Source organism: Nannizzia gypsea, genomic scaffold, assembly GCF_000150975.2.
Source record: "Nannizzia gypsea CBS 118893 supercont1.2 genomic scaffold, whole genome shotgun sequence".
NCBI classification, from domain to species: domain Eukaryota; kingdom Fungi; phylum Ascomycota; class Eurotiomycetes; order Onygenales; family Arthrodermataceae; genus Nannizzia; species Nannizzia gypsea.
Window position 1 is genome coordinate 2,711,475 of NW_003345200.1, and position 13,411 is coordinate 2,724,885.

A 13,411-nucleotide genomic window follows, 5' to 3' on the forward strand; every position below is an offset into this window, starting at 1 on the left:
AGCGTTGAGTCTTGGCAAATTGACGTCGCCGCTTGAGCCGCATCTGGAACGAAACAACAACATCAAGTCGAAGAAACAACATCAACGAACCTGACGAAGCCAGCTTATTCAGATGAATGAATTCATATATCTTTAATAGGTCCCAAGGATCTATTCGCCCTTCTCAATTCCATCTTGCGCAATGCACACGCCTTGTCCATGGTCTCGCTCCTGCGCTAGGTATCCGGTTCTCTGCAGGCAAGCAGCATGAGTCCCAGACAGGAGCAGCCGACGTAACTAAAGGGAGCCCTGATACATGCCATTCAGATCTAGACGTTGGTGATGTCTGGGCACATAAAGCCGGTGTTAATGTTTTAGCAATCGATCAGTACGAGAAACGGTAGTATGTGTTCTCTATGATCTCCAAACACAGCCTTTAAATCTCGTCGGCATGACGAGGAATTTTACAAGGAGCTAAGAGAATCAATATTAGTATGATCTCAGGTGGCGCAGATACCTCTATTCATTTGTGGGATTTAGAAAGTCGAGGAACAGAACTTAGCTACCTTCATAAACCAATTGCTTCCGTCTCAAAGTATGCTGTGCCCAGTTTCTAAACTAAACTTTTCGCCATTACTGACACAGACGGCATCAAAAGACAAACGAATACCTTAACCCATACTCATGCGCTGACGTCTCTCTCGATATACCCATTCGATCCCACGCCGTCAACGATCCTGAGTACTTCGCATGACGCTACATTGAAATTGTCTAGCCTTGGGGAGTCTGATATCACTACAGTTCACACATTCAATATCCATTCAACGCCCTATTCTCACTCACTGTCGGCGCACCAGGCATCTCATTTACTTATTGCAGTCGGTACGTCAGAGAATGCTATTCGGCTACTAGATCTTCGCTCAGGATTATCAACCCACGCTCTTCCGGCTCACACTGGAGCTGTTATTTCCGTCCAATGGGCTCCGCATAACCCTCATATAATAGCCTCAGCTTCAAAAGACAATCGAGTTATTATTTTTGATGTCAGGCGGGGCGGCCGTAACTCAGCAATAGCTTCCTTTGATATGGACGACTCGGTTGGTGTCCTATCGCCTGAAAGTCTCACCAACCAGAAAACTGGGAAACTATACAACTCTAGATCCCGTGCTCATAACGGTACGGTGACCGGAGTGAGGTGGACATCAAATGGTAGCCATTTATTAAGTGCAGGTCAAGATTCACGAATTCGCGTTTGGGACGCATCTACAGGCGCGAACACCCTCGTCCATTTTGGCCCTCGCATACGAAATAGTGCTTCTCTGCATCTTGCTGAACGAGCCCCTCTTGTTCTCCCTGAAAGCAATAGTGCTGTAACCCTCTCGCCAGGTCATGAGGCGGTGCTCTGGCCAAATTTTAACGACCAAGACGACAGGGGTGAAATCTTCATGTTTGGAATTCATGATGGCGTTCTACTCAAACACCTACGAGTACCAGGCTTGATATCCAGAGAAAAATTACGTGGAAGACCTACCGCTCTGAGTGCTGCGAGAATCAATGCCCTTGCTTGGCGGAGTAATGGAGCCTCTGGAGAAGGGATGGAAATGTTTTCGGCTCACGGCGATGGTACGATTAGGTCGTGGGTCTCTCAAACCCAGGAAGACGAAGATTTTAAGGCAGAGACTACCCGGGGCGAACGAGAGGAAAAGAAAAGAAAAAGGGATATTCTTAACGAGGTATACCGCAATCTTATACAGCCGGGTATTAGCTTCACCTAGGAAAGACGATATCTTTATATCTAGTTTATCCGGAAAATAATAATAAAAATAAGCATAGAATAGAAGTAGAGCTGTCAGCAATTTTCTATATACCCTCCTTCTCTTAGTGCTTCGTACATTTGAGTTTTGGGGGAGGGAAAAAAAAAGAGCGGAATAATGATTGACATAGAGATCAAACCTGCGATTTTCAACGCAGCTTTGTTTACAGGGTGGACGCCTTAATCACGAGGCCACTGGATTCATAGAATGGCAAAAACGTAGCCTTTGCTGAGGAACTATTGCGCTTTACACTTAGTAAGGCGAATCTGCCTCACCTGGCCTCTTATTTCTCTTACATTTAGAGTCAAGAGGTTGGCCCTGAAACCATGGCTCGCTGTTAACCCTATATGCCTATTCCGTTATGGGACCTGGTGTTGGGGATTCGGGATATTGGGCAGCGGGGGATATTTTTTAAATGACTTGGTTTTAGAAGATGTATATCTACATGATCTAATCATTACTTTTATAATGAATAACGAGGTAGCATGTCTTATTCAGAGATATGAAACAGCAATTATATAGTACTCTTATTCATTTAATAATTTTTTTAATTTGTTTTAATAGCTAAGGCTTTAGCTAACTAAAGTTGAAGCTAAATGTAAAGGAGGTTAACTCTCGTGGCTATCCTTTATCCCTATAGATGTTCCAAACTCACGTATATCTACTCCAGTGACCAAACAATGCAGAGAGGCATCCTAGCCTAAAGATACATGAAGTTATAGGTTAACTAAGCAGGAAGCAGGTGTTGTGAAACAAAAGTAATAGAGACAGTGATCCCTCTTCCTTGAAATGCGGTCATCGCTATGCAACGCAGAACTGATAAAGGGGGAATTACTCGGGGCCCCAATAATAGAAACGGCCCTTGTAGATCCAAAACGGCCCCCAAACTTATGCAATCTGAAGCTCAGCCACCCATGGAACTGAAAGTGTTTCAAACGCTAAATGTCTCCAGGCTGGTGCTGGTTTGTGAAAGGGGGTATGCTTTGCGTAAAGCTAAAAAGGGGTATATTGAATAAAAATTATGTATAGAAGGATTCATCATAATGCCTTCCGCTGAATAAAAGTGTCGCCAGCCCAGATCTACTGGGCGGTTTAAGGTGCGGTAGTGATCGTAAAAAGGAGTGCCAGCTCCTTCACCTTGATGAGAGTATCAAACTCATCACAAGGCTAATAATTATCGTAAGACATCGTCACGTCTTCAGTGTAACTTGAACAAATCCAAACAAGAATAGATATTAGATGAGGAGGAAATCCCAGCCGTTTTGTTGCATGACATCTCGCCAGCGTACAATGTTGTTAGTTATCAGCGGAGGCTCCCCATTGGACTGTTGGGAAGATGCTGCTGGTTGTTGAGCCTCTATGACGGCTTTCTCGTCTGCAAGGCGCCAGACTTCTCGAAGCACACATATCATGCGGCCAAAACTTCCTAGCTCTGCCTGCTGACCCATTTGCTCCATTCGCTTGCTAAGCGTCTCGCGGAACGTACTCCCAGGTGTTGCAAGAGAGCCGCAGATCAGTAGTGGCCAGACAATGGAGGAATCAAAGCCTTCTGGTCCACTAGGAATGAGATCAAGCAGGTCTGCAGCATGGGAGATCAGACTAACGGTACCTGGCTGGTCACGCTTGGATCCGGGAACAAGACTGCAAAGGTAGACACGGGCAGCCACTCTGAATAGAGCAGTGATGTTTTTGGAAAGCTGCTGAGGCAGCAGAACTCCACTTTCGGAGAATGGCTTCACGAGAGATCCCGCGGGTGGTTCAGTGTGGTCAAGCTGTTGAGCGAGGTTTGTGACATGGCCACAGAGGCTTGCGTGGTCTGTTCGACCCTCGATACAAAGTGCATCAAGACAGGATATTTCTGCGATCAAGTACATAACTCGGTCCTCGCAACCCATTAGTTCACATAGTCCGGCACTTGTTCCCCCAAAGAGCTTGGTTCTGTAGGTATGTGCGAACTGTGGCATCTGTCCCAGCATCGTTGACCCCAGGATATCAATCCAGGCAGCTAAGCTCATGCTGAATGGCGGGTGAACAGCGCCGTGGTCAGATTCTAGAAGGCGATGTGGAAGGTCTAGCTTGTGGATTAACCCCGTTGCTGCTTGGAAATGTTGGTGCCACGGAACATCGGGTAGAGAGTCATTTGCGCGACCAACAGCACATTGGAAGAACGCCATGCTGAGGGTTGCCTCGAGAATCTGGAGATGGTCGGTATCCTGGTTCAACGAGGAGCAAAGCTCAGAAACTGCCTGGAAGCGGTGCTTAAGGATGTCGTTGTCAATGAAGTCGCTGGTGATTTGCTGTGTTGACTTTAGATGAACGGCGGCAATGCTTAGGCAGCAGTGCAGATAGCACCTGTTTGACTCGATGGCAGGAAGAATAACATCTGCAAAGACGCCTCCTTGCTTCCTGGTCTCCAATATGGGGAATATTTTGCTAGATACGTTCTCAAAGAAGTGATCCAGTAGGTGGCGGTCTGAATCGTCAACCTGAATTGAGGGCGCACCCATGGGAAGGTGAGAAAACTCAAAGCAGTTGTGTTGTGGAAGAGCCTTGGACTCGAACACATCGTCTCGCGCCCAGTCATCTTCGACAAATGAAGGTAGCATAGCATGAGCGAGAGGTGGCTGGAAAGTATTGAAAGTAGACGTTGATGAATCTCGTCGAGTTGGGATATCATTTATGAATAGCTCGCTCTCAGTTTTGACGTCTACCTCGTACGGAGTTGGAGCAGACCAGAATCCGTTAGAGTCTAGATGAGAAGCTTGATCTTGAGCATATGGGTCATAAAATTCTTGGATGTGAACATGGTTAGGCTCTCCCTCAGCACAGTAAGTTGGCTCTAGAGAAGGGTCTCGAGTTTGCGAGGTGGTATCTGGGTACGCCTCAGGGGTTGGGGCTGAATGAGAAAGACCAGGAGGGCTGTATGTGCAACATGTTTGACGGGGGCACGAAACCGTCTTTTCGTTCATCTTGGTGCTCTTGATGAGATCCTTGATGTATTCCTTTTGCGACTTTCTCTGTTCATTGTTTCCCCACCACATTGGTCGTTCATATTCACATCGTAACTTGAGATTCTTGCAAGCACGACAGGCAGGATGGCCTTCGTCGCACTTCTTGCGTCGCAGGCGGCATGTGAAGCATCCTGTATTAAACTGTTAGTATGTAGGGATCAAGTACGAAAGGATCTGTACATACCAGAGCGAGATCTTTTGTGTAGCTTCTCTGATTTCTTAACACCAGCGCTTCCCTGTGTTGACGAGCTAGCCGACGACTTTCCTGTGGACTTGCGAGGCTTTTTGGACTTGGAGGCTGGTTTGACAGGCTCTATAGAACTGGCCATACCTGGAGAGGAGGCGGACGATTTGGGGGAGGGGGCAATAGTAGCGAAAGACATTTTGAACGATGACAGTAAGCTTTTAAGAGCAAAAACAGTTGCAACGAAAAACAGATGGATCCGTCCAAGGTAAATAAAGGTCGAGGATGTGCCACTGAAGGGAGTATTAGATAACCTCTTAACCTGACCGGCAGGAAGATTGATGAAAAAAGGAGTGTAATAGCGACCGCGGAGTATGAAGCCCTGGACGAAGAAAAGAACTACAAAAAGGGGATTAATTATGTTCTTTAAAAGATTATGCTGCGGGCAAGATATTAGTTTAATAAGTGCTAACTGACCAGGTTGGGCTGTTTCTATTTTTGACTCCATTAATAGAAATAGGCTGCGAGGAGATATGAACTTAAAATTGAGAGTAAAGAAGCAAAAAGCCCGCTACGGGAGCTCAAGGATTATGCAAGGAAGGGCCCATGGCGCAAGCTGACTGGTCAGTTCTCATTTTCCGCGAGCCGCCCTGGTCAAATCTAGTTACGCACAAGCATGCTGATGGCCAGGGTATAATGGGTCCAAGAGTATAGCGGGGGTATGGATACCATGCAGCATGGAGGTGTGATCGGGCGTAGGATAGGCTGGGAACATGCAGCTCAAAGATTGACCGCATCTGATCCTCAGCAAATCAGAGCCTCGATGTCCACTCTTTGGAAGAGGTTCTTCGACACCCAGCCTTTCCCATTTTGGCTCATATATTATCCCAATATGTTTAATACACACGCTCAGATGGCAGTGGGTGGCGACAGTTGGGATAATACCCCGTTTATTGATTGTTATCCGGCGGTTGACTCAACTATCTCACCCGTCAGTTTAGGCTGTCAACCTGTACTCTGTACCAGAGGCATATGTATGCAGGGCTGGGTCTCCGCCCAAGTTACTATGAGAGCATGAGTACCCTGGTTCGGCTATGGCTGGGGATGGGCAGCCGAGGAGTCTTGGTGATATGCATGCTGACTGTACGGGGTACTTCTAGAAGAGAGCAGCCTCGCTTAGAGACGAAATCGATATCCTCTGTTTGACCAGGCTTGGGCCGTCTGTTGCCATTCCAACCAGGTACAACGTGAAATGGTAGTACATTCAGTAATCAGTGTCGTCGATTCGAGAGGCGTTTTCTCTACGGTTAGCTACCCCTGGGAGAGAAGGACAAAAACGCCATGTTAGCCAAGAGCATGTGCAAGGCATTATCCTTCTCTTGCTGTTTACTCAAGTATCGTGGGCCTTGGTTGGGGATGTTTACCCTTTAGCTAGCTCGTGAGGGATCAAGTTGGTTGAAGGAAGTGAGCTCTCAAGCGAAGGAAAATAGCGAGGTTGGTTAAGATAGAAAGCAGCGGCCAAGCTTTGGGAATCTGAGCCGTGATTCGAAGGTTACTTCTGCTGCTAGTCCTAAAGAGGTAAGTGTATGCTCGGTTCAGAGTACAAGGAGAGCAGAAAGAGAAAAGACAGAATACGTGAGTAAGTCAATGAAAGCCAAGTACCTCATGCATCGCGATGATTCAAGGTCTGAGTGGGCTGGTGCACTCTGCCAAGCTGGCCCGCTCGGGAGTCACAGTGACCTGCATCGACCCGGGACCCTTGGCGGGGATGAGAGTGAAGCCGTCGAGTGATATCATGTACTCAATACCTTCAACGCTCGTGATCTCGCCTTTTCCCGTCACCCTGTCGTGCATATATGAAGATCCCGAGCGGGCTCCACAGCGCCTTTTCACATCCCACTGGTGATGTGATAACGCCGTTGGGCTTGCAGATTTCACATGTCACTGGGCCAATGAACGACGGCGACGCGATGCTGAAGTGATTCGATCACAAACCTTGTTTCTGTCTGTTAGAAATTGACTTAAGTGATAAGAGACAAATACGCCATAATTAGTAACAGTTTCCTCAAGTTAATTATAGCAATGTTTTTATTCAACATAATTAACTTTAAATTTAAGGTTAACATTGCTTCCGCTTCTATTTATAAATCCGGGATAATAAGGTTAATTAGCTTGTATTAACCTGATAAAGGGTTGAGAATATGGACTAATTAACTGCACATGACGGCACCTCTTTTCTTCTTCCTCTCGTTCTTCTTCAGTGGTCAAGAAACCCTTCCCTGTCACAAGATATCCAGGAAGCCAAAGAGGGAAGTGCGATCCCGGCCGAGATGGTGATGACCTCTTGCTGTGCCGTCCAGCCTCTTCTTTCCTGCTATTTTATTACTGCCCTATGAGTAATCCATATTTCCTGTATGATATCCCGGGGTATTCCATCCAGTAAGGCATACGGAGTATTCTCTCCTAAAACGTCGATGGCGGACTGATGGCGAATATCTCCTAGCAATTAGTGAACAAGGGAGCTCTCTGACCCATTCCGAACACTTCCATCTATATTTCCCATGCCTCAAGCCGCATGGCACGACAGTCGAATTGCGCCCTGACCAAGATAATATATATGCATACCCAATGGGACTACAGGGTTATACAACCTTGTGTCTCAGCTCCCGAAGCAGAAGTCAATTGCACATCTTCCTAATTATCTGAATCAGCATCACTTCCGGCATCAGTATGCGTTGGCTAAGTGAACTTGTCAGAAATACTCATGGGAAATAAGCCAGGCTCACACGTAGGCGAAATGAAAGCCAGCGGAAGACACATACAGTGTGTGGAATATAGTTAGTCACATACTTTTGTTATCACACTTGCAAGGGAGCCCGTTCAAGCATCCACAGGTGACTCTCACTGGCATTCCGGAAGATATATGTCCGGTTTTATACCATACACCGCTATTGGACAAAATCATGACATCTCGGGTTGTACCCTGTCCCCTGACATCGATTGAGAGGGATACAGTTATATATGGCCATGGTTCTCGAGCTATATACCACACTGATCACTGATGCACTGAAATACATTTTCTTAAATCCCCAGTCTTATAATTTTGATGCATCCCATCAATGCCAGTCACTGAGGCGGGCACCCGAGTTTCCGGAATCAAATCCCAAATTTCCAGGAGCCCCTGTGTATGTGACAAGAGTCTATACCTACATGTCATCATTTCATGCATATCAAGGTGAACCTTTCCGGGCGGAGGGCCTGCTCAGTGCCATGGCATGTAACAATAGTCCTACAATCTCCTCTACGGCATTACCTTCTCTATACTGTTATTGGGAATTAGCAATCTCTAGCTTACACATGTTGCACCTCGTCGCGCTTTGAAACAGCTGTAGGCGCGGTTGTAACTTGTAAAGGGCTTTGGCAAGGTTTTACTATCGCTCATAACATGAGATCCGTCATACCTACAGGTAGGGCAAGGATGGGCTTTAAGAGCAGCTTTCGGCCCTTTCCTATATCCCGGCGACCCGTCACCATGTCATATATCAGCGGGAACCTTTTATTATTATGACTACATGAAAAAGATGCAAGATGAACTCTGCTTAGATATCCTACAATCTGACCGACACCATCATCAAGCTCCAAAGGCTCGTACAATGGCACCTGGATAAGCACAAATTATCCTGCCTAGGCACTGACTAACTGCAACGAAATTACTCTGTCTAAGAGTATCCTGTGCTAACCGCAATTATGTTCTTAAGTAGGAGCAGGTGGTAAGCGCATCCTACAATGAGCAGAATATCATGCACCGTCCAGCATCGTTCCCAATCCCTGGCGTACTGCGGGCGCAAAACGCGGCTTGTCCCCCTTGACATAAATGTACGGTGCCATTTTATCATGCTAGTGAGGTAGCTGCAGCTCTCTATATTGCCTCCCAGCTCTTGGTGCAGGCTATCAACCTACCCATGGACAGGCGACAGCCCACGGCTGCACGATACACTGCAGACGCAATCTCAAGAAGCTGTGATCGATACTCAAGTCATATATCCCTGGAAGGTGACGGCAGAATGGAAATCCAGGTTTTCTTCGATATATGGCTGCCAACTCTTTGCCCGCAGTGTATTTACATCTATGTATGCGCTCCACATGGCTCGTATTCCCCGATAATAAGAGGAGAACCTCTGGTCAGAACCATAAGCGCCTCATGCATCGATCCTCCAGCTATCAGTGCCAGCTCAGGCGTTTTCCAACGGTGAAATAGTTTGTGGTAGTATGTCACTTGATCGTTGCACCACAACGTACGAAGTTCTGAGCACAGCTGTGGCAAATATCTCCTATAATCATGCTGTCCAAGGCTGTGAGAGAGTCAACCGAACTATTGGAATCCTATTGTTGTCCTCGGTACGGCCGACCATTTTCTTCTCAATGCAAAGCGTTGGACTTGCTGTGGGATCAGCAGGACATCTCAACAAACGCCACCGAGTTCACCGGTATCGCTCGCTGCCGAGTATATTGGTATTACTCCGTATATGGTAACTAACGCACTGCTTCGTATGCGAGAATCGGCTTTTTCGTTTGTTACATCTTGCAAAGTTAGACTCGAGCGGTGTAACTAATAAGTTACCTTTTCTTCTTTTCCTTCATTTCCTTTTTTTTGTCTTTTAGTTACCTTTAACTTTGGTGTATATTGTGTTAATGTTATCCGTTAACTCACCATGTGGATGACGCCGTTAACTGACCATCGCCAGACCTTACTTAGACAGCTTCCTCTCTCGGCGAATGGCTTTTGAGACATCTAACATTGTGACGTGCAAGGGCAGCTGGCAAGGTATTATATTTAGGCTGGCCAGGGTGATGCTTGTGCTGCTGCGCCTGGCTCTTCAGCCAACAAGCAAACACAACCCGGAAGCTGTTCAATTCAGAGCTACCTACAGCAGCACGGCTAGTTACATCCCACGGGGAAACTTGACTGATATGCCTGAAATGAGAGACATACATGGACAGTCTTACTTGCACTGCCGCGAGGGTACGCGGTGCTTGTTCGCTCAATTATACTCCGTACTTCGTAGTAAAACACACGGATAGTGGCGAGTGACAGAGGCCAGCCTTCTCAAAGCACAAGTTGCCCAGCAACGACGCAAGAGATGCATCACTATAGTTGCCCAAAGGGGTCATCAATAGGGATAAATTTCAAATAGCGTCTTGTGCTTGTTCCTGGCTGTACCGAGGAGGTACCGGGCCTTGCGGGCATTTCCTGCCTATCGTCCTAGGGTGTCCTTGCCCTAACCAAAGGCCCAAAAAGCAGCATTCCTGTACCATGCGAGATACATATGTGCGTGTCTACCTCTCTGTACACAGGGCAGTACAGACGCATCTATGTGCTGGCGCCGCTTGCCAACGCCGACAGCCACAATAGTGTTCAGTCAGGGAGAAGGGGGGAATGCAACGACAATATATATATGCGAAATGCGAGCCATACATGCGCTGTCCACCGGCAGATCAGTTCTACGAGAGTTTACTTTCCTGCGATGCATTGGATTTTCATGCCTAGGAAGGAGAGATAAGTACAAAAGGAGCAGGCCGAAACCAAAAAGCAAATGCCTGTCCCTTGCCATAACGAGGAGACAGATAGATAGGGAAATGTTGCCCGAGTAACCGCCCTGCAACGAACCTGGGCAGCAGCCAGTAAGGTACATTCTGCAGGCCAACAGCAGGAGAACAGAGGGACAATGCCTGCAGGATTGCGGTGATTGGACTGATAAATTACGCCTAAGTCCTGTCCGTTCTACCTTGAGCAGTTGTTCCCGTACTTACGAAGTACTTGCAAGCTAATTAATGCGCCCATTCATGCATTACATACTGTGAGATGCACGTTCCCGTGCCAAAATGGACCGTCAGGGAGATGGCCCAGAGAAGCCAGTGATTAGTCAAGGCGAGCGTATTTGGCTTTCTCGCTGAAGGATACGGCAATGCAACGATAATTAATGCGAGCAAATTGCAGCCAGTCGAGGGTGGATTTTATTCATGCGGCCGTCGGCCCCCCACCGCCCACTCGCAGCAGCAGCGCCAGGGATTCACGATCGCCAGCGTCATCGACAAAGAGGCTGGCAGAGTGGCAGGGAGGAGTGTGTGTATCAGAGCGAGACAGGAAGCACTCTGCTGGTGAAAGCCAGAGCCATTAAGCTGCATCGGCAAAAGGGAGGTGAGCAACGTAGCTCTGTCAATCTCGGCGCTTAGAGAGGAGAGCGCAAGCCGAAGCCCGGCCCAGAGAGCTCTTACGTATGTACGTATACTACGTATAGTTAACACCCTATAACCGGTGGTTATCTCCTATCAACCGTACATCCCGGCAGAGCGAAGCAAACCTGAGGCACAAGGCCTTGGAGGCCGGGGAGACCCGAGGAGACATCATCCCCTCCCCTGATTCAGCAAGTGAAGAGAGGCGACCGCAGCTCGAGGATTGTAAATTCGACCACAGCGCAACAATCACCTCTTCCTTCCTGTTGGTTTCCGCTGCGACGGATGAACGAGCAGATGATACCCTCTTTTTTTTCGCCTTCCCTGGTCTGGAAGCGAGCGTCTTATATTCCGGTACCAGCCAGCTAGCCTGCTTTTGAGCTGCCTCCCGATCCGATCGCTTTGTTCGCTTTTTTTGCCTGAGAGCATGCTGTCTGGTCACTATGTAGGTATGTGATCTGAGCAGTTGCTGAGCAGCGAGTCTAGATATGCGGGAGCAAGCCCATCTATCACATCACGACCCCGGTGGACAGCCAATCAGTTGCTGCAGACGGCCTGCGACCTCAGGTTAGCGCCCAGCAAGGGAGACATCGGCCCCTTCGCCCCCCCTCCCCCTTGACCATTAGTTGGAGATGGATATAGATAGGGCTCCGCAACGGCAGGCCTCTGCTTTTACATTCATACTTACTCCGTACAATACGCAATGGTAAAATACGGCGAGAGGAAAAAGCCCTTCGAGGGGCCATGGTGGCCCGTCTTGTTGGCCGCAGAGTGCTTCTTCACTCTTATCCAACAAGAAGCCAACGACGATGAGCCCAGAAAAAGCCACCGAGTGTCCATTGGCGCTAGGATATGCAGCTAAAATAAATCGATTTCGTCACGCTCGTCCCGCCCCGTTCCACTTGCTTTCCTCAAACCCTTCATCCTGCTGCGGCCCTCGCCCTTGTTCCCCATATAACACGGACAGGATGCAGGCAGGCGTACTATGTACTGGCCTATCCGGTGCTGGGAGAGGGTATACATCCAGTGTACCTGATGCATGCACCCTGCATAGGCAGAAGAACTTGTCACAGCTATTGTACCCCCGTTAATTCTTCAAGGCCATGTATGGAGCCTGTACGTATGTATGAGCGGGCGGATATGCTGCTGGTGCAGAAGCGGTTTCCACCTCAGGATAGCCCGTACCATATACATACATATACCTATAATGGATGTTACTATGGTATTCTACGGCTGTATCTAAGCCCGATCTTTGCGTGTTGCCTTCTCTGTGCTGGGGGGATCCCTCCCTGGTGAGTGGTTATAAGCGAGAAGAAACAGTGATATTGATCTCTGTTACCTGCTAGCCATCCATTTTTTGCAAAAAAGGAAAGATTTTGAAAAGCAGTGCACTGACGAAAAAGTACAAGTGTGTACGCCGTGGTACACGCAAATGATACTCTGCTCACTGGGGGTTCGCAGCACGGGAGGTTTCTTTTTGGCAGCAAAGGATCCAGCGAAGAGGAGAAGGATGAACGGACTGGATACTGGCCGTTTCCCCAAGCGCCGTCATCTTTTTATATTCCCGCCGTCTCCCACATCAACCCTCCCTCAAGAAGAAAGACCTGGTTTCATCCCGGTGTGAAAGAAGCCGTCACATCACACTCGCTAGACAAGGGTTCCACCCCTTGCCTGGAACTCTATCTCACTTTCAATACGATACGGATGTGCATACGATGATGTACCAAGGGCTGCATCTTCATACGAATTCCTAAAAAAAGATATATATCCTCAACCCCCATCACGCAGCTGGCCCCCCTCCCCGCCCCCTTCCATCGAACATTCGATTGCAAACAGCGGCTGGAGTCGATAAACGCTCGTCGTGGGTTTTGATATATTCATAACTAGAGAGAGGCTCCCTCCTTTTCTTTTCTCTTCGGCCTCACGCCGTTGATTGCTGTTCAACATATACAATACCCCATCCGTACCGGATCTAGAGAGTATAGAATCAGGCAGGCAAGTGGCAGTTGACCTGCCCCAATCAACTATCCACAGTAGTTAGCCAAGTCGGAAATCTATATATACACATGTCAACTTTTACTTGATATCAAGACAACAAGCCGTTGCTGCTGCCTCTTCCGTCCTTTTTTTTGGACCCTGCCTCTCTCTCTAAGTCAGCTTGTCAAAAAACCCGTGTGCACTTATTAAGA

The 13,411-nt window shown here is 47.9% G+C and overlaps 6 protein-coding genes across 6 annotated transcripts; 5 read left to right on the forward strand and 1 right to left on the reverse strand.

Moving 5' to 3' along the window:
* Nucleotides 1–116: 116 nt before the first annotated feature.
* Nucleotides 117–1,754, forward strand: MGYG_03045 (DNA excision repair protein ERCC-8; the record flags this gene model as incomplete). The annotated part of the gene is made up of 3 exons (XM_003175473.1): nucleotides 117–382; nucleotides 473–574; nucleotides 638–1,754. 3 exons carry the CDS (start codon nucleotides 117–119, stop codon nucleotides 1,752–1,754), a joined length of 1,485 nt encoding a protein of 494 aa, XP_003175521.1.
* Nucleotides 1,755–3,028: 1,274 nt separating this feature from the next.
* MGYG_03046 (hypothetical protein) lies at nucleotides 3,029–5,187 on the reverse strand (the record flags this gene model as incomplete). Its single annotated transcript, XM_003175474.1, has 2 exons — nucleotides 3,029–4,935; nucleotides 4,989–5,187. 2 exons carry the CDS (start codon nucleotides 5,185–5,187, stop codon nucleotides 3,029–3,031), a joined length of 2,106 nt encoding a protein of 701 aa, XP_003175522.1.
* Nucleotides 5,188–5,718: 531 nt separating this feature from the next.
* On the forward strand, nucleotides 5,719–6,247 carry MGYG_03047 (hypothetical protein; the record flags this gene model as incomplete). The annotated part of the gene is made up of 3 exons (XM_003175475.1): nucleotides 5,719–5,907; nucleotides 5,990–6,022; nucleotides 6,149–6,247. 3 exons carry the CDS (start codon nucleotides 5,719–5,721, stop codon nucleotides 6,245–6,247), a joined length of 321 nt encoding a protein of 106 aa, XP_003175523.1.
* Nucleotides 6,248–9,327: 3,080 nt separating this feature from the next.
* MGYG_03048 (hypothetical protein) lies at nucleotides 9,328–10,070 on the forward strand (the record flags this gene model as incomplete). Its single annotated transcript, XM_003175476.1, has 2 exons — nucleotides 9,328–9,517; nucleotides 9,745–10,070. The coding sequence occupies 2 exons, from the start codon at nucleotides 9,328–9,330 to the stop codon at nucleotides 10,068–10,070; spliced, it is 516 nt and encodes a 171-aa protein (XP_003175524.1).
* Nucleotides 10,071–10,871: 801 nt separating this feature from the next.
* On the forward strand, nucleotides 10,872–11,602 carry MGYG_03049 (hypothetical protein; the record flags this gene model as incomplete). The annotated part of the gene is made up of 4 exons (XM_003175477.1): nucleotides 10,872–10,923; nucleotides 10,946–11,112; nucleotides 11,155–11,256; nucleotides 11,288–11,602. 4 exons carry the CDS (start codon nucleotides 10,872–10,874, stop codon nucleotides 11,600–11,602), a joined length of 636 nt encoding a protein of 211 aa, XP_003175525.1.
* Nucleotides 11,603–12,429: 827 nt separating this feature from the next.
* Nucleotides 12,430–13,000, forward strand: MGYG_03050 (hypothetical protein; the record flags this gene model as incomplete). Its single annotated transcript, XM_003175478.1, has 2 exons — nucleotides 12,430–12,444; nucleotides 12,684–13,000. 2 exons carry the CDS (start codon nucleotides 12,430–12,432, stop codon nucleotides 12,939–12,941), a joined length of 273 nt encoding a protein of 90 aa, XP_003175526.1. The 3' UTR covers nucleotides 12,942–13,000.
* Between the last annotated feature and the right edge of the window lie 411 nt (nucleotides 13,001–13,411).